Raw genomic sequence first — 21,365 nt, 5'->3', positions numbered from 1 at the left:
TACGCGTGTCAAGGTCCCAGCTAGGTTTTGTAAAGGGATAAAATTTAAAATACTTTACTAGTTTTACTTCCTTGCACTCTGTTCACCAATTTCTCTACTTGTGATGACACAATGAACAGGAAGTTGCTTGCTGCAACAACGGCTACTGAAAAAATTCCTTAAAAAAATTGTGTGAAGAGAACTTGGTAATTACCAGCCATGAAATGGTGCCAAAAAGATTGGCATTCAACAATCCTCTCACTCTACAACATCGGATCTGCCACATACTAGGAGATCGATTCAGCTTCATTTGATGGATCCCAACCAGGAGGCTTGATGTTTGGCCAATCCCCACGACATCCTAGCCTTATATAAAGGCTCTTCTTACCTTCCAAACACATAGCATCAAGAATTATCAATGAGAGAATAGCTAAACTTCTCCACTTAAATTTGATTAAATAACTGAAATGCGATGAATGATAAATCTAAAGCATTAATCTAGGCCTATACATCAATGGATGACAACGTGATAATTCGGCATTCCCGCCTCCACCTTTTCAGGTCATCTCAGGTCATCAATGGATGCTCTTCTAAATCCCACTAAACAAGCTCTCATCATTTCTTATCAAGCAGCAAGTGGCTTTGGTGGCCAAGGTAAAGCATTTCTTTTTTGCTATCATTGATAGATAAACATCCTGTCCAATCTTTAATTTAGACTCCAATGAGCTCAAACATCAACTAGAATTACATGAATGATGCTCTGAAAATTTATAACTATCAAATAAAATGACTGTTCAGGTCTTCTGGTGAATTGTTAATGCAGGTTTTCCGTTTTACTTTCCATAAATATTGTCAGGTCATATAAAGTTCAAACTTCACATAACTTCTTCATCCTATTTCAGGTCTCTCTCTTTTTTTTCAAACAATTTTTAGAAACCATAAGCTCATTCATTTTCTGATTAGAAATGAAAAAAACAAGCTGCAGTTACAAAAAGTGGTTGACGAGCACCTGGAAGTTTCTTGTCAGACAGAATCAACTGCTTGAGAGCACTCAAGGATGCCTGAGCAACACTTTTGGCATGATCAGAATCCCAACCCTGGAGCTTGACAACCACATCAGCATTTGAGTATGCTACACTGCGATCTTTAACATTCTTTCTAGCCTCCTCTTTAGCTGAATCCTCATCTGTGTTGAATGTGAGCAGACTTTGCAAGTTACTCAAATTTATTTAGGAAGACGCAGGCAAAACTGGTGACTATGGAGTTGTAATTCCCTACCTCTCATCCTTGTCATTGTAGCAATTCTAAAAATAATAGAAGTAGTAAAATACTGGTGTCTCAAAGATGTATGACATACAGTAAGATTTTGATTTGACCAAGATGTATGACTTTAGGTATATTTACACACCAAGACATATTGCTTGAGGTGACTCTAGTCATAAAAACTGACTAGAGGTTTAGAACTTTGTAAGAATGTGATGTGTTATGTAGTGCGATCCACATCAATATGACTTTCCAATCCAAAATCTAGCAACGAGCAGAATATCAAGAAAAGGATACCTAAGGCTTCGGTCTGTGACAACCAGACAGTGAACCCTGCATAAAGATGCTGCCATTTATAAGCCTTTCCAGCAGCTCCCTGCTTCCCTCCTAATGTTGAAACAACAGCACGTACATGACTGCAAGACCAACCAAACCAAGAATAGGGTTTTAACTATCCTAGAAAAAAAGAAGAAGTTAAAAAATTAATTACTCCAGATACCGTACCTACTTAAGCTTTCTAATATAGCACATTCTGCTTCAGCTACAGAGTCAGAGCCTTCAGCAAGCACCCCTGGAATTGATTACATTCGTTAATGCACTGCAAGATGGGTAATATAAGTCATTTCAAGTAAGGATACTGCAGTCTAGAAAGTCATTTGATCACATTAACTCAACAGTATGAAGTACATTGTAGCGCTGAAAAATGTTTGCTTTGCAAAGTGTAGTGTGTAGCTTAGAAAGATTATTCACAAGGAAACCACAGAAACAAATGATAGCAAACTATCAAGTAACGGATGTGAAAAAGCTCTGTCAGAAGAGTTTTTTTTTTGTAAGTTATAAAGATCTCATTCGCAATAGAAGCAACTGCAACAATGTGGTTGACAATTATGCCATCCTTTTCAATGTCTATGTTAAGCTAAATATCTGAATATCTACACAAAGCAATTCAGCGATACTGTAAATGTTTAGTCACTATCAGCTCCTGGGATAGGGAGGTAGAGAGCTATTTTACGCTGTATACATGTGTATGTGTTGATCTTTAGACACGAGAACTAGAGAGATAGCTCTGAAGGCTATCAACCAGTTCCAGTAGCAAGAGAACTAAATTAATAACTATACTCACATGAATCAATTGTTTGCTTAGCAAATGTTTCTAGCAACTCCTGTGTATCAAGTAGCGTGTACCTGAAACATATTAAATCAATAAACTTTACAACAGAGAGAAAGTGTGGAACTCAAAGAGTTCTACAAGACATATGAGAGCTAGCTTTCCTTGATTATTGATTAGGAATGGAATTTGGTCCAATGTAATATCATTAAGTAACGAAGACCAAAAGAAAATTAAGGTCCTTGATGATGATTTACAGAACAGAAAGAGCTGGTAGTCTAGTAGACAGCACACCATTACAAAACCAAGGACAGTCGCTAAAGTGATGCTCTGTGAAGAATGCAAAGTGTTTTAACCACTGTCTAGGTACATCATGAAAGATGACGGACATTGACATTAGCAATGGATCAGAAAAAAGGAATTATCAAGCCAACTAAATAAGCTACAGAAGGAGAAAAAAAAGGAGAAAAAAGATTAATACCCAAGAGGAGTAACATGATTGTTGAAATCAATATGTCAAACCATTACAACACAATTTGTAATTTTAGAAGCTAAAGATAGATTAATACCCAAGACCAACAGCAAGTTCTCGAGCCACTTTTTGGTTAATTTCAGTTGAATCACCAACAAGGAAGATTGATGCCCCTTTCAGGAGTTGCATAGATCCTGCTGTCAAGGATTCCCATGACTCCACAATGTCAGGCCATTTCAAATCTGGGTCTTGCTTCTTCATGTTGATAACAAGTTGATCATCATCTATGAACCTGCTCAATACAATAAGCATCAGACCAACTATTGAAGAGACTTCTTCTAGCTAATCGAATCCATGTATTTTCTGTGCCACAAACCATATTGTTTCAGCAGGCTTTATTTTCTCGAACATCTTATTAGTTTCTATAAGTGTGATATGCGACCCAGAGTGCTGTACTTGGACTACTAAGGAGGTGCCATCTGCATCCACGAATATATCTCTGGAACTTTGAATGTCTAGTCCCACAAGAGATAATCTCAATTCCACTTCTGAAGAACTATCAGAAAACTGCATTGCATTTACACATTTGAAATATGATGTTAGCCAACCTCGATGATTAAAAAGCATGCAGAGAATTAACAAGTTGGAGAGAAAAATAGAAATCAAGAAAATCCCTTTGTTTTCTAAGAAGAGTTTAGCCACTTGGTTTATCAATAGTAGTATCCTAGTCCAATCTACCCGAAGGACAGCACATTTGGTTTCTCGTTCTACAGACGTCCTATTTCCACCCAAACCACACTGCCAACAAGAAAATCTCATCTCAATGACCAAATTTCTTATAGACAAATTAAATTTCCTAACTTTGTAATACAAATGATCAACTTTGGTTCCTAGCAAAGTAATCAATACTCACTCTAACAACTTCTCACAATCTGAACTCTCTCACACAACCATACTCCTAAGCACACAGATAAAAAGATCAATTTCATGTCTTCCATTAATTCAAGTTCGATCTGTCCATTAAAGAAACCAAAAGGAATAACTCTGTGAAATGAAACAAATTAGCCAAGAAAAACGATCAAGTCATCAAGATTTCCTTCATTTTTCGAAGAAACCAAACAAAAGGGTATTGATGAATTAAAGAGGGTGGGTACGTACCTCGTAATTTGTGTTGGGGGTGGCTGTGGAGATGCAGTTGCAAGAGAAGCGACTGTATCTGTTGAGAGGGCTGCTCGCATTGTTTGATTTAGAGGCAGGAATTGAAAGAGAAAAATTGGCGACGGAAGTAAAATTGGTTTTGGAAATGGAAAAGGGGATATTTGAGAGAGAGAATGATGGTAGAGTTTTAATGGGGTTTTGGGAGTGGAAGGAAAGAGTCGCCGTAGTGGTGATGGTGGCCATTCTTTTGGATTCCGAGAAAGAGAGGCCAAGGGGATAACGAGGGAAGCTAGTGGTTTATCCGTTAATTCAGTTTTTTTCCTTTTATTTTTCCTTAACAAAAAGATTGTTATAAAAAGTTCAGATGCATTATAGGTTAATTTCTGTGGCAGAAATGATTTTTTAAGAAAATTATTTTTATTTAAATATTTTTTAAGATTATTTTGATGTGCTGATACAAAAATAAATTTTAAAAAAATAAAAAAATATTATTTTAATGTATTTTCAAATAAAAAATATTTTAAAAAAAAACCATTATAACAATATCAAACATACATATAAATAACATTCTAGCCAAGCTACCTAAGATTTTAAATTAATTTTTAATACATGAAAAATAAATTTATATGCTATATATTTTTTTTCGAGTATTATAACTGTTTTAATTGATAAGCAAAAAATGTATTGTTTATATTTAAAAAAAATAAAAAAAAATGTTAAAGCTAATCAAATAATAAAGTGAGAAACTAAATATTCATTGTAAAAGAGAAAAGTAAATGCAAAAATACAAATATTGTATATTGGTTGTCCATTTTATTTTATATATGTTAGAGGTTATTTTCCATTACTAATAGCAAATGATTTTATTTTTATAAGTGCATTGTGAAAATGCAGCTCATTTATATAAAATATAAGAAAAAAAAGTACAAATAAATTATAATAATTTCAACGAAACATTATAGCTAGAATAAAAAATATATATTTAAAAAGATGAATTACTATTTTAGAAAAAGTTTAACTAACAATTTTAAAATAAAATACAGAGTATTAAGCAATATTTAAATAGAAACAATTAATAAAAAAAAATGAGTTCACCTCACATGATTGGCCAAGAGCACCTTAAAATTACGATAATAATAAATTCAATTTTAATTTTTTCAGTGATTTTAAATGTAATTTTTCTAAAACTGATAAAAAAGCACAAGATCAACCGGAAAAAAATCTCTCTTGACTTATATCTAGTTTTTCGGGCAAGTTAAAGGTCTAAAAATATTTTTATAAAACTTTTTTTATTGAATGAAACATGTTGACATTAAAAACATCATGTTTTGTTGCCAAAAAGCGGTCTAACCAACAATTTCCCCTCTCCTTGTTGTTTTTAGGTGACTTTCGCTCTCCTTTCTTAATTTCACTCTCACGTATTGAAATGTTAAGAAAATAATTTTTTGGACCAAAATTAAAATCAGAAAAAATTAAAGAAACTGAAGAGTAAGAAAAAAGAAAATTAGATGGACTAAAAAGAACATTTTCTAAAGAACAGAACTTGAGATTGGACATGAGATTTCTCTTTAATTTACACTTTGGTTTTTTTTTATTGATTTTTCTTTGTTAACAAAATTTCATAAACTGACAATTAATTTGGGCGTAAAAGGCCGCAATAAAAAAAATTAGGATAAAATTGAAAAAAAAAAATAAAATTACTATGGATTATAATGATTAAATACCTAGGCTTTTTAGTATATTTTTTACTAGGTTACTTCACATGCTATGCTGTGGATTGAATTAAAAATTTTTTGAATGTAAATTAAGAATGTTTAGGCCATGGGAAACTTTTTATCATTATCATCAAACACGGTTTAGCGAGTCAAACTTAAAAAATCTCAATTTGACTCATTTCCTAGCACATGTTTCTAATTAAATTATGTTGGAGTTGTCAAAGATTAAAAAAAAAAATCAAAGGAGAAAAACAAATGAAAAAAAAAACCCAGGCACGCTAGGCCAAAGACAACCTGAATGATCGATAAAATCATGATTTGACTTAAAAAAATAATCTCAAGATGACATTTGAAAAAGAAAAAGGATTTGAAGCAAGACTTATTTGATCGACTTAGTTAACCCGTCAAACTCGTGACCTGGATCATGGACTCCACTAGGCTCAATAATTTTTTTATTTAATTATATGATAAAAAATATAAAAATTAATTTAAAATCAACCAAATATTAAAAGATAAAATTGAAAAATAAATTATTTTAACAAAAACTCAATGCTGAAGGATAGTTTATATGAAAGGCTTTTACTGAATCTGACAGTTTTGAAGTGCAGAAGCAACCCTGGCTACTCGTGGAGAACACCACCTGGGCTTGCTTTCATCTTCTAGTTAGACTATCCGATCAAGGAAGTCATTTTTATCAATTTTAACTCAATTTCGTGAGCAATTTAATATCTTTTTATGATAGAATCAATGATACATACCTAAAAGAAAAAATAACCAGTCTCTTAAAGACCAACAAGGAGAGGATTGATAATGTTCCTTTCAAGAGTTTCATATATCCTGCAGTCAAGGATTCCCATGACTGCACAATGCCAGGCCATTTCGAGGCTGGATCCTGCTTCATAGCGATCACCAGTTGACAAGCATGGCCTCCTCTGTAAACCTGCTCAAAACATGTGTTTGCAAAAGGAATACTACTGCTACTTCCTCACGAACACAAATAAAAACACCTAAACTGGTGGCGTAAGGAAGCAAGTGATTGTGCAAGAAATTAGAAGGAATAAGAAATTAAAAAAAAAAACAATGATGGAGATAGAGTACGACAATAAAAATTATATATAAAAAAGCTACTCAATATGAAATTTAGTAAAGAAAAGGATTAGCAGCCTTGCTTTTTTAGCATAAGAAAACTAGGAGGAAACGTTATTTAAATTTAAATTTAAATTATATATTTGTGATGATGCTATTTAATGAGTTTAGAATATGTTTTATTTGAGCACTTAATTCTCTCTATATATATTTTGTTCTTAAATAAACTAAAAAGGTGTTCCAGACAATGAAAAAAATAACAAATAAAGTATGTTTTTTTTTTTTATTAACGTGGGTGTCCGAGCCAGTTTGCGTACATCTCGACTAATCCCATATGCCCTGAAGTTAACGATCATGTAAGCCTCCAGTGGATCTCATATTAGCAACCACAAGACTCGAACTTGAGACCATAGGTGGAGCAAACTCCTTAATCCCGAACTCTTACCATTGGGCCACCTACTTGATGGTTCAAATAAAGTATGTTATCACATATTGATCTGGTGGAATATCCATGTAAAAAATAAAAAATAAAATAAAAACTAGCTTCAGGCTATGTGGGTGAATATTTGATTTAGATTTCAATAAATTTAATTCAATTTTTTATTAGCTAAATACTTAAAAATCAAAATCGAAATAGAATCAAAACGTGATTTAATTTTCTGGTTTTTAAAATTAATTTTTCTGTTTTTTAATGAAAATACAATTTTTTTATTTAAAAAAAACAGAAAATGATTTTATGATTTTTGGTTCCTTAAACATTTTTTTTAATCATATGGTATTAATATGTTGAAAGATACATTTTTAGATTTTTTTTGCATCAATTTACTATGTAAATTATTCAATCAACCCAAAAGAAAAATAAATAAATAAATAAATAAAAGGCTTGACTAATAATGAGATGGTATTCTTATTGTTTATTAATATGTGTGTATATACTATTCGGTTTTCTATTGAAACCAAATTAAAAAAAAAAAATTAAAACTGAAAAATAAAATAAAATTATGTTTATATCTGGAAAAAAAGAACACAAAACCCAAACCAAATCTTTAATTCGATTTAAACCAAACGGGGATCACCTCTGAATAATTGAAGACCCAACACTGCACAGCACAGGTTCTTTATAGAGAGGACCCAGCCCAAGTTCAGAATACTGAAAAATAAATAAAATAACAAGAAACCGTCCCTCGCTTCACGCTTCGCATTTCAAGCAACCATCGCTACAAGTTTCGGCAAAGATCTCTCTTCTCCTCGTTTGAGCCCATGATTTATCTCGTATTAAGTAGAGAAATGGCTGTAAGTTTCGTTTCCATATGCTCTCATGATACGTGATTCCCTGTTCCGCTATTCGGTTTCCTTTCTTTCCTTGTATTTTCTTTGTCTTGATTTTCTTTACTTTAGTTTAGTTTGAATGTTCATATACAATATTAGGATTCTGGGGATTTTAGTTTCAGATTTATGCTCAAGGCCAGTAGTTATTTGAAGTTCAAGGGCTCTTCATCAAGCTTGGTTGTGTTGTGTGCATCTTAAGCTTGTTGTCTATAAGTTGTCTTCTTGTAACCCTTCTTTTTTCAGTTCAATAGGAGACATTTGTCTGTGGAGTTTAGATTTTGATAATGAAGAGAAAGCTAACATTTCCCCGAGGTAAAATTGAAATAGATACACCAGTTATGTTGGTGATCCGGTATGGCTGAGCTATTTTGGTTCTAAACCAAAGCGGTTGTAACTTTCTCCCACTATGAGAGCCCCAGGGATAGCTATTTCTAAGGGGCCAACTCTGCTCCATTACATCGTTATTATCATTGTAACCTATTTTACCGGCTGCAGCTTGAGTTTCACTGCCAATTCATTGAAATGCAACAACACTTCTTAGAGTTGATTTCTCTGAGTCAATAACTTCTGATGAAGTGTGGCCTTGAGAAGTTTTCAAATGAGACCTTGTATTCTTGTCTTTGCTACTGTAAGATATTCCAGGCGTATTTTATTCCCTGGCATTTGTTCTGTATACTTAGTAAACGTACGTGTGATAGCGAATATGTCCCCTGTACATTAAAAAATTGTTTCAAACTGCAATGTCTTTTGCAGCACAGCTTATATTTGGGATGGAAGCCGCCACATCTTCACACTGAGGTCTGCTATTTTCTATGTGAATGGCTGGGAGACATATCTTCTTGAAAAAGCCATGTTTTCCTCCCTTGGGTTCGAGAAATTTAGAGTTGTGCCTTGTTTTCTTGGAAAAAACTCAAAAACAGGGGGGGGGGGGGGGGATGGTTGTTTCTTGGTTTCAGAGGGATGTACTTTATCTTGACCAATTCTTAACTTTATCAGTTATTGCTAGGATTAACTAATGTCATCTCTGTTATTCCTCACTTCTGATCATGGCCTGAATGTCCTGCTGCACTCTTACAGCAGCAAAGGACTTTCATACAGATGAGGACTCTTCTCGAGGTCATGGATAACTCGGGGGCAAAAAGGTTGATGTGCCTGCAACCTTTGAAGGGGAAGAAAGGGGCAAGGTTGGGGGACACGATAATTGTACCTTGGAATGCTATAGCATGCAGTCCGAGCAATTATTTATTGCAGCAGAAGCCATATTTTGCCCCTGGATTCAGGCATGTCGTCCATATAGTTCCTCTGTTTTCCATGCTTCAACGGGCACATCCGCCCTTTGCAAGTCCAACCCTACCAATGAATCTAATATATGGATCCAACAACTTACTTCAATGGATGAGAATTCTCTTAAATTATTTATGATAAAATTAGCATTATTCTTCTTTCTAGCAACTTACATTTATATATATATATATATATATATATATATTAACCTGGGAATATGGACTGGGCCAAGCTTAACTATCATGATGTCTTCCGGTTCATAGATCGGGCTATTTTTTTTTTTCTAACTTAGCCAGGATCTAGGGTACGGCAGAACTTTTTCTTTTTTCTTTATTTTGTTGCAGAACTCATGTTTGCCATATAGTAAGTTGATAACCACTATCTAGAATAATAATAAATCTTGCTGGCCCAAGGTCATGACTCCCCAACTGAAATTCGGTAACTGAAGAACAATTCGGAACAGACTGCATGATAATCCACCAAAAACCTGTCTCAAATTAATTATGAGTACTGACCTATTAACGACTCTTCTCATGGTTGTCTTCATTGAACAGCAAACATGTTTCTCACTCTATGTCCCATGCCATCACCATGCATTAAAGGCTAGAGTGTTTGTCTCAATATATATTATCAAATAATTACACGTTTTAATCTTATTTTCTATTCTAATTTTAAGTACAAAATAGTATGAACTTGTACAAATTTCAAATTTAAAAATTTTTTACTTGAAAATATGTATTATAGAATAATATAAATCACATATTGAGATCTGATAATTTAAATTATTGGGTTGAGTTAATTTTTTAACAATATATATAAATTTGTAATGTACAACGCTTTTATGTTTTAAAGGAATTTCTGAACAATCTCTTTGATGATATTGTGCTATAATATTGATGTTGACTATATCCTTAGTTCTTCACTAATAAATTCAACTCTTGATATTGGATCTTGAACCAATAATAAAAGATGTACTGCCATACAATTACTTCACATAAAAGTCTGCCATATAATGTATCGGAAAAGTCTAGATCCCCGCTATATATGCTTTGCAAACATCACCCATTAATTTAGAAAATACTATATTAATGAATTAGTTACATAAATGACTAATTATTATCACAACAAAATGTAGACTCTTTAGTAACATATTTAAATATTTTTGTATAGTTTTTCGTCTCGTGGTAATTGCCCCACCAAAGCACAAATTAATGAATTCTCTAATCATTAATGAATTCTCTAGTTAGCACCAAGGCTTGTGGCCCAGCGGTCTTGGCAGGTTTTCCTGTCTCTGCATCCTGGGTTCAAGCCTCAGCGTATACGTCTGTTACCCCCGCGGTGCCTTACTTGCCTATTGGGTTTGCAGGGTATTTACTGGGTCCGGGGATTAGTCGTGGTGCGTGTAAGCTGGCCCGGACACCTCGGGTTATCAAAAATAAAAAAAGAATTCTCTAATCATTTTTTTTTCCTGTTCAATTCCTATAATATATTCACTTGCTTAATAACAAATTAAGGGTAAGTAAGATTGCTTAAAATTTTACTGTATCAATGAAAATTATGCCATGCAAGTATGAAATTAATTTTTATAGCTTAATTTGTTAATTAGTAGTCATACTGAAAAGTCGTAAAAAATAGTAATTCGTCTCAAAGTACACCAAACATACTCTCATTATTCTTGCTATTAGTGTAAGACTGATCCAGTACCATACATTTTCATCAATTTTAAGAATATTTAAATTACAAAAATAATATAAAAATAACAGCATAATTTAATCTTGGTACTAAAACTTGCAAGAAAATATTTTTGTGGGTCGATCTTCATCCTCATCAAGAGACTCTCTTACCTGAGCCTAGCAGGAGATGAAGATGATAGCACCATGTACATGGAGCTAGGTCTCGTTGGTATTCCCTTTAAAGTTTTGTAGACACATGAAAAAAAAAAGTTTTCTCCTTTTAAGCCTAAGAATTCCTCTCCACCTGTTTGGTTCATGCATGGACAATACGTTGTTCCTTTCATCACATGGACAATATATTCTCCTCAAAAAATTCCTGAAATGTGCATCTTTATTAGCTCACTCATGCTTTTTTCTCTCTTCCCCTTTGGTGTTTGTGGCCGGGCTTCCATGTTGGGTTTAGAAAACTATGATCAAGACTGGCCTCTTGGCTACTCAGGGCCCATTTGAAGGAGCTCTATCATGTAATGGGCTTGGAGAGTCACAAAGTTATTATAGATAAATACTCCCCCGGCAGCCATTTTGATAAGAGAAGAGCTACCCACACACACACGCACTATAATGTCACAAATGGTAAATAAATATTCATAATTATACCAACATCTTATTTAAATTCTTTGAATTTGAGCTGTAAGAAGTGGTGGTAAAGAGGTAAAATGGGCACCCTCCTCCCAATCTATTATCCCTACGTACGCATAGTGACAGATAAAAAAACAATACGAGACATGCACCGTCTTGTGTCTTGTGATGAATAAAAATCAGACGTCACATAGTAGCCCGTCTTGATTGCCGGGCAGACAAAGACAGGACTGCCCTCAAAACGGGTCACTTCAGAGAAACTGAGGGAGGGCAAAGGTAAAAGGTATGGTCTCTATCAACCCCACATTCACTGGACCCTGCCCGTGGTGCCCGTAAAAGATAGTGAAAGGACAAAGCTGCCATCACGGCCTCCTGCAAGCTATGCTGACAGCGCTGTCAGCGAGGCATCAATCATAAAGCAATGGATTGCAAAATGATTTGCCTCGTTTCCTGGGCACCCATCCCCATCTCCATCTCCATCTCCATCTCCATCTCCATCTCTTTCTCTCCCCCCGCTCGAGCCCCTATTAGCCATGATGCTGACCCTGTGTCTTTGACCGTGTCTCTAGCCTTCGATCTGTGAATTCCTCTTGACACGTCTGCTCTGTCGAGAAATTTTGCTCTCCTTTACATGCTCTTTGTTGTTGTTTTCTTGCTAACAAAATACTACTTTAATGAAAAAAGAAAAAAATTAAAAAAGAAAAAAAAGAAGAAGAAGAAGTAGAAAGAAAGGATGACACCAGTTGGTTCCCGCGAGAATCTCGCTTTATCATGTGTGGTATCTTAAAGAACTAAGAGTAGGGTAGTTCTTCTAGTTCATGGTGTGATCAGTGAATAAGAGATTTTTGGCGGTTTCCTCTCTCTTTTTGTTTTTTTTTTTCTTTTTCTGTGTCATATACACACAACTTTCTAATCCCTGTTTGTACCCATGCGCAATCTGCCTTTATTTCTTCTTCTTATTACATTTTATATAACCGGATTAATGATATAAAAAAAATCCACCCGGAAGAAACAATTATTATTAAAATTTGAGAATTAATTAAATCTGAGTTTTATTTATTTAAGTGATTTAAGCCTTCAAATAAGGGACCCTTTTTAGACTTATAAGTTATAATCTCTTATTATTTATTTATTTTATGCGAGGATGATAGTTCTGATGGTTATTAATGCTAGACCAAAGGGTCCATAATTCGGGCATATAATATGGTGTTAAAAATGGTAATTACTGTCTCGTGTAAGTAAGGCATGGCTCAGCTTCTTACATGATTTTTCACAAATTTATGAAGGACTGACTCTTTAGTCGACTTTACTGAATCTCTCCCTTCAGCATAAAGCTTGATAAGAACGCGAATCTTTCGTCACCTCTCCAAAAGTTCCAGATTACAGCAATGGCAGAAGCAAGCCCCTTTAGCTTTTTTGTTTTTACAATGGACAGGAAAGCCGTATCCTTTTCCTTCTCCTGTGGTAACCCAACCAAGAGAAGCACATGTCACCAATTTGCACACATTTGTCTGTCTAACATGAGTGAAGCAGAGATCGATGACCACTGCCTTATGTCTTATAAAACAAGTTCTTTCTAGTCTTTTGCAAGTGGTTTTACAACAATCCCAAAAGCAGTTCTTAGTAGATATATCACGCGACCAGGAGCAGAACACATATAGAGAGAAAACAAGGAAAACACCTCACAATTCAAGTGGAATACTGCACATATATGTATTTCTTGAAGGATTTGACTTGTTATTCAATCTCAAGTACGACTGACAATTCATTTATATATCTTCTTTTTCTTGACTCGTCAACATATTTCTTGTGCTTTATTTATGGATTAATATCCTGGGGCTCAATGGCAGTAAACTCGTGCTGCATGAGTTGTACGTGTACATAGCACTAATATACATACATACATACATACATACACACACCACTTACCAGTGAACATGGTTTACAACTGAATAATAACAGTGGGATTCTCATCGAAAGGTGTTGTTCGATCCATGCATGCTACTGTAAAACGACAAACAAATTAGCCAAGTTTTGATTTGTGTACTTGGTACTGCATTTCCTTAAAGCTCTTTTTTTTTTTCCAGAAAACAAAAGTGACGATTGTGATAGATCGATCCTACACGCATGAGTCTTAATTCCTTGTTGGATGTATTTGGAGGACTGATGAATATGAGACAAGAATGAATACCGATCATTAACCCTTATAATCAACACATTATATGGGCGTTGATATAAATTAATGTAGAATCTTCAAATTAAGCTGAGTCTTAAATGTATACAAACTAGCTAGAGAGGTTGATGAAATTGGTACGTAGTTTTTGTTTCTCCCTCTCGCTCTCTCTAAAATAAGCTTTCAAATTATATTTTCCCGAAAAAGCTTATATATATGTCTCGTTTTATACATCCAGATAAAAGATAAATACAGAAACTTTACAAATTGGTCCTACAAAACTCTTTCCACATCAGCAGCCCATCTAGGAAGGCAAGCAACAAGGCCACAATTGAATGAATATACCGAAATGAAAAGCAATATTTGCAGAAATTGGAGTGTTTGGAAAGCATGAAATTAATCAAGGATGTGGTAAAATTAAATTACTGTGAAAAATAATATTTTCTTGTACATTTAAAAAGCCTCTTCAAGGACAAATGTTTGCAGGTCCTATGGAGCTGCATCTGCATGCATGACCAGCGCATTAAATTTGTTGCATGAACATACCACCCTTCATGCTGTCACATTATGACACAACATGGACCCTCCCTCCAACTTTTTCATGCACAACAACAACTACAATAAAGCTTCTCGAGCTACTCAATAAACGCTGCAAATTTTATGAAAAGACATTGGTGGATGGAAGCAATAGAGAAAAAATAAAAATTACATCATCCTTGCGTGCCACCTTTCATTCTTTGAGCGGGTGACCAGATCTGACGGTTGACAGGACCCTCGAGTATCCATAACAGCGAGACGTGATCTTAACACGTGTAAAGATCGTGGGCCAAGGATGAATAAATGATAGTGTAATGATGATTTAATAATTTTATTTGACATTCTATGTTCGTCAATTAGTGCAGTAGATTAACACTAATGAGGCTGCTCTAGAAACAGTACGGCCTACAAGGAGCTCAAGGGCCCTTCACAGGTAGTCTCTCTGTCCAGTGTCCACTGCCACCCCTGCGACGCGACGCTAGGTACTGCTTTTGTTTCCTCTGCTTCTTTTGCACACAAACCGTCCCCCTCTTCTTCTTCTTCTTCTTCTTCTTCAATTAATTGACAGCATTAAAAAATTAGAACCCACGTCTACCTTTTTCATGTGCAATAGTTTCTTAATTGTGCTAATTATGGAATTATACCTATAGATTCAACAGGACCAGGGAATACAAGCTTGGTAATGGTTATAATTAAAAAAGAAATGGGTAATCGCATTTCTCATGAGCGCGCAACCCTTACCGTAAAAAAAGAAATACTTCACTATTCTCTTTATAAAATTAGCATTGTAATAAAAGTATGCAAGCGTTCAATTCCAAGACATAAAATTGCAACTCATTACTTAATCACTCAATTTCTCACCAGAGTGACAGTACAGTGAAAAACAAAATTCATGTAAATGCTAATATATTTAAGCGTTTTCTTTCTTTTTGTTATTTCTTTTGCAATTGTTTTAGATTAACTTCATCTATCTTTCCATTTTTTAATCAATAAAAAAATATAATATTACAATATTTCTATTTAGAATAACTTTATCTTGATTTTAATATTTCTTCGTTGAATATCTGGAGATAAGCTCTGATGCTTTTATCTTCTCATTAGGTGATGGTAAAAAGCTCATTCATGTTTTTTTTAGACGAAATACTAATGCTGAAATGAAAAATAAGCTTAAAGCAGAGATCAACTTACATATAAAATCTCAACCATGTGTTGCTCATTTCTTAGATAAGATTTTTTCCATTGTGAGATGACTTCATTGAGAAGCTGTTATCCTTTACGAGATGATTTCTTTGAGAAGCTTCTATCATATAGGAGATCCACCTACAACCCAGATCTCAATTGAATTTTCCACACTTCCTTTAGAAGCTTGCATAGACTATAAGACAAATATATACCCCACTCTCTAGAAAAATAAACAAACAGGTTAGTTGCCCCCATTAACATAGTGGATGACTAGAGAATCCCATTAAAAATTATTTACAAACATAAGAGTTACATTCATACAGAAACGAAGCCATTCAGATGACAGGACGTGTATCACGGTATTGCATAATTGACGATGTTTTATACAGAAGATCTATCCCAGCTCTATTATTGAAATAAATGTCCTCATAAGAGAGCTCCTATGTCTTACAAGAAATACATAAAGGCATATATAACTTACATACAGGCTCTTAAGCTCTTGCAGCTCAGGCGACACGAGCAAGATTTTATTGGCCAACCATACTTCAAGATATCATGGACTTAGTGAAGAGGTGTGATAAATGTCAGAGTTTTAGGTTAGTCCCCCGAAAACCATTTGCAGAAATGACCACTATAACTTCCTCTTGGTTGTTTGCACAATGAGGAATGAATATCCTGGGTCCATTTCCCAATAGCAAATGCAAAAGGCAATTTGTCCTAGTACTTGTGGATTATTTTATCAAATGGGTTGAAGCAGAAGTTTTAGTATAAATAACCACCAACAAAATACTCTTATTCTTTTGGAAAAACATCATATGCCATTTTGGGCTTTCTAAAGTTTTGATCATAGATAATGACACGCAATTCAACAATCATAAGATGAGAGAACATTGCCAGAGACTTCACATTGATCATCGTTTCTTCTCAGTAACACATCCCTAGATAATGATCAAGCTGAGCTGACTAATAAAGTTCTACTAAATGGATTGAAGAAAAAAGATAAAGGAAGACAAGTCAGAATGGGCAGAGTTGTTGAATGAAGTTTTATGGGCCTATAGAAGAACTCAAAACTTCCATTGTAAGCCTGAAGTTCTTTAAATTAAAAAGAAAAAGTCAAAGTACATAAACATATTGATTAATCACTATTTCAAACACTAAATAACATTTTTTATATATCTTAAATTTTGAAACATCATCATGTTGAAAATAGAATAACAGACCACCCGTATTTGAACTTAGCAAATCTTTAGAGCATGTATTAAGAAGCTAAAATAATTGAAATAACACCAGAGAATAACAAAAACCAGAGAACCTAAAGCTATGGGTTAGCAAATACTTTGATCCAATAAAGACTGCATGTATAACCAAGACACCACAAAAGCATAGGATGTAATTTCATGACCATGCTATAAATTATTCTGTACGAGACTCATCGCTGTTATTATTATTATGTAAGCCAACAACCTAACAAGCATCAGTACTGGTAGCATCCCAAGACGAGAAAAGGAGGAATTGAAATCTATTTTGGTAGAAATTTAAGATAGCAACAATAAACAACCGACAGTTTACTGCATCATAAATACCAAATATATATATAAATAAATTAAATAGGAAGATTTTCCCGTTAGATTAACACCACGCACATATTTTATTGCTACATAATGTTGAAAATTCTTCTAAACAAAGGGTGCGTTGGTGAAAAGTGAAGGGTCCGGTATCGTTCCTTTAATTATAACCCAATTAAAATACTCCAGTTTTTAAAAATAATCATATAGTAGCAATTAGCAATCCAAAGCCAATCCCGAGGAGTGCATTTAAGTGATAGCAAGGCACACAATACATTAATTAGTGCATAAACCATGATGAATTGAGACTAAGTTTGTTTCGATTCATGAAGAGGTGAATGAGCCTTGACTTGGATAATGATAATACAATTTCATCACTCTATTATTATAATTCAAGAAATCTCAGTTATCTTTACTTGAATTTACATATGGGAGGTTAATCCTGCTTCTAGGTTTTAGTTTTCCCAATTATCAAATACTTCCTTACTTGGTTTATACACACACAAACTCTAATACACTCTAAAAAGAGTGTTTGGAAATGTATTATCAATTATTTTTTATAAAAATTATTTTTTATATCAGCATATTAAAATGGCTCAAAAATATATAAAAAATTATTTTAAATAATTTATTTTTAAAAAATTATAAAACACTAATTGCATCACAAATCCCAGTTATCAAATCGTCTCTCTTTTATTTATATTTAAATTTAAGTTTTTGTTAACCTGAAAAGTGAATATTCTGGTCATCAACCACGAAAAGTTCTACGTATCCGTCCAAATCTTCACACCGATTATTTTATCACTCGTTATGGAGTGCTGCTTGCTATCAAGTACTGCTAGTCAAGTGTCTCGGACCAATTACAAATTTATTACTGTCAAGATGGTAATCTCACGTGACGGTCACGTGTCTCCTGCCACCAATATGGCTTCATACGCTCCAGCTTAGCCTTAGGCTTGAAAGCTGAGAGAAGCTCGAGCTCATCCACATCTTTCTCTATCACTGATTTGTAAACCTATGAATGGATTAGATATACAGAGAGAGAGAGAGGGGGGGGGGGGGGGAGGATAGTAATGATGACAGCAATAATTACTAAAAAGTCACCATGCAGACAAGACTTGTCAAAATATATATAAAAAAACGTGGCAAGATCAGAATCTTGATAAGGTTAATATGAAAGAAATACGGCAGCCCCAGCGCTTGTCTGCTTCTTTCATTCTGTCCACCACCCTCTCTCTACAGTAGCCTCCGCTCATAGGTCATTTAAAGTGGCCTTTCCAATTTCAAACATTTTTGTCCCTCAATGGACTTTGCTGACTCACGATTGACCCGTATTTAATTACTTTTGTGAATTAATATATACTCCCTCCGTTAATCCAAAATTACACCGAAGTTTTTAAATTAAAACAAATATTTTAATTTTGACACAATGAAGTAAGTTACGGGAATACGAAATTCAAACTTTCGGAATAGTTTCTAGATAATCAAATATAATCTGAAGTCTTTTTTTATGGTCAAAGATATTATCAAAATAATTTGTTTGTTGCGGAATAGTTTCTAGATAATAAAAGATAATCTAAGTCTCTTTTTTTATGGTCAAAGATATTATCAAAATAATTTGTTTGTTGCGGAATAGTTTCTAGATAATAAAAGACAATCTAAGTCTCTTTTTTTATGATCGAAGATATTATCAAAATAATTTGTTTGTTGATTAAGATTATTTTTTTCTAATATGACCTTATGATAATATTTAATTACTAATCTAAGATAAAAAAGATGTCACGATATGTTTTTTTTTGTTTTTTTTATTTTAAAAAATAAAAAAATTCATTGATACTAATTCTAAAGTTTCAATCTAAATAATTAATGATTTGTGAAGCTATGAGTTATTCTAGATATGAAAAACTAAAATTATTCTATTTTCATCTAAAGATAAAAGAGATAAAAACAATACAGGTAAAAAGAACATGTTGTATTACATCTCTTGTTTATAAAGGTTAATATTCATTCCAAAAATAGATAGATTTATTTTATATCGTTGTTTTTGTTTCTCTAGCAAAATACATTTATTTCCTTTCTATATCTATCATGTATGTTATATGATACTAACCAAACACAATATAAAAGATGCATTCCTCACATTGACCTTGTGTGTTTAAAGAAATTTATTAAAATTTTCTTGATGTTAATTCTAAAGTTTGAATTAAAAAAATAATAGTTTGTGGATAGACATGTAAAATTTAAAATTAAAATATGTGTGCTTGTATATTACTCATGAAATATTATTGAATATAGAACAACATTCTATTCATATAATTTTTAATTAATTACATAATCCAAAAGGATAAGAAAAAGCAACCTCATTATTGATAATTGGCTTCCATTATAGAGTTGTCCTATCTATAATTATCACCAAGCCATGCATATACTTTAAAACTTATTGGTAGTGTTTGATATGCTGGATAATATTGATGGGTTGGACAAGACATAATTGGACATGATTGGATAAATAAATGTTTTGTTGTGTTTAGTGTGATTTGAACTGGACTGAATAATTTGTTTTATTTTATATTTGGTAGACACTGAACAAGACTTGGCCAAACAGGGGCCTAAACTAGTCCAAGTTTTTTTAAATAAAAAATAGAGGAAGGGTTGATCAGATTTGGCTTTGGCAAAACTTCGGGTTGAGTTGTAACATAGTCGACCCGAGATAAAACATGAGTTAAAAAATTCAAGCTGAGTTTTAAAACTATGATAATTACTATTTTTTTATTAATATTGACCTGGCCTTACCCCTGGTCGACCCCAAGTCAGGATTTAAAATTATGATAATAACCATTTTTATTCTTATGTAGCTTGGGGTCAATCAGGGTTGACCATCCCAACCTGTGACTTGAGCTTTGTCATAGTTTGACCCTCTAGTCGGGTTTTAAAACTGTAATAATTATTATTTTTTATGTTGACTCGAGTCAATGATCAACCTGACTTGTGACCCAAGTCTTGTCTCAGTTAACTCCTGAGTTAAGTTTAAAACTATGATAATAACTTCTTTTTTTTCCTTATGTTGACCTAGTCAATGGTCAAACTGACCCATGACCTTAGCCTTAGCCCGGGTTTAGTTTTAAAATTATGATAATAACTATTTTTATCATTACATTGACTCGAATAAATCCGGGTTAATCATTGTGTAAAGAATTGGACAAGCTTGCCTTATCTCTTTTAATAAGATAAAAATTTCTCCACTAGAATAACTTTAAACATGATAAAAATTAATTTTTTTACTATTTAAAAATACACCAAGCAACTTCACAATGAAATTGTCTAGTCAAGTCTATTTTTGTTCAACATATTAAACACTACATTTTGTATTTGTTTTTTTTTTTCTATTCTTTTCACCCATTGCAAAGTACCCCGTGTGAAGCTAAATCATTCCTTCAAATGTGAAACTAAAAAAGAAAGTTATTCCTCAACCTGCCTTTTCTCATGGGATTATCACCTTTCTCTTTTTATCTTAAACTTTCTTTGACCAGAAATGCAAAAACACAACCATCCTATCAGCAAGTGTAAACAATTATTCCAAATTTCCTAGACTTCTACCATGTTCCCTTTCTCTTTCATTTGTCTCCTAAAGAGAGGTTGAAAAGGATTTCACTTGCAAAAGTTTTCTTGAGAAAAAAGAAGAAGAATAAAGTCATATTTGCATCTTTCCACCAATTCATTAAAAAAAAAGAAGCTTTTGCTATCAATTTAAACATTTTTATTTTTAATTTCAGCCAATTTAATATAATTTTTTCAATATTGAAAATTTATCTTAACCAATTGAGCACTCCTTTTCACTACATGAGTCGTCATTATCAACCTTTTTTTTTCATTCATGTTAACATCTTTTTTCCATCCCATCCTCTTTACTGAGTAGTTTCTTTTTCCAATTTACATAAATTCTACTTAATTAGTTGAAATTGAAAATATTGAATAATAATTTGTCGGAAAAAAAACCCATAAAACTTGAAAAATTGAAATTGAAAAATTGAAATTATAATAAAAATAAGGAATTAAGTTGATTAATACAAATTAATCAAACTTTTACGAGAAAATTTGAGACGTGCCATTTTCTAGAGAGAAAATGAAAATTTTATGATATATATAAACTCCTAGCTAGCTAGCTAGTTTCGAATACAGAAGACTCGGTATTAGAATCACTA

General features: G+C 33.3%; 1 protein-coding gene and 1 long non-coding RNA gene across 3 annotated transcripts; one reads left to right on the top strand and one right to left on the bottom strand.

The window, feature by feature from the left end:
- LOC7456094 (probable inactive shikimate kinase like 2, chloroplastic) lies at positions 1–4,305 on the bottom strand. 2 transcript variants are annotated; one of them, XR_002980770.2, is made up of 8 exons: positions 3,981–4,305; positions 3,199–3,389; positions 2,920–3,114; positions 2,366–2,427; positions 1,747–1,813; positions 1,540–1,658; positions 989–1,197; positions 1–367 (listed from the first exon to the last, which is right to left on the bottom strand). XR_002980770.2 is itself a non-coding variant. In XM_002303402.4 (8 exons), the coding sequence occupies exons 1-8, from the start codon at positions 4,221–4,223 to the stop codon at positions 267–269; spliced, it is 1,155 nt and encodes a 384-aa protein (XP_002303438.1). In that variant the 5' UTR covers positions 4,224–4,302; the 3' UTR covers positions 1–266. The 2 variants fall into 2 exon arrangements, 1 of the variants encoding a protein (XP_002303438.1); XM_002303402.4 differs by having other exon boundaries at positions 989–1,165; positions 3,981–4,302.
- A 3,616-nt stretch (positions 4,306–7,921) lies between these two features.
- On the top strand, positions 7,922–9,506 carry LOC112326765 (uncharacterized). The gene is made up of 2 exons (XR_002980657.2): positions 7,922–8,074; positions 8,864–9,506. It is a non-coding gene; the product is annotated as an uncharacterized LOC112326765 (long non-coding RNA).
- Positions 9,507–21,365: the final 11,859 nt, after the last annotated feature.

This window comes from Populus trichocarpa, chromosome 3 (genome assembly GCF_000002775.5).
Source record: "Populus trichocarpa isolate Nisqually-1 chromosome 3, P.trichocarpa_v4.1, whole genome shotgun sequence".
Taxonomy (NCBI): domain Eukaryota; kingdom Viridiplantae; phylum Streptophyta; class Magnoliopsida; order Malpighiales; family Salicaceae; genus Populus; species Populus trichocarpa.
Note: the sequence above shows the minus strand (reverse complement) of the source record. Positions and strands in the feature narration are given on the sequence as shown.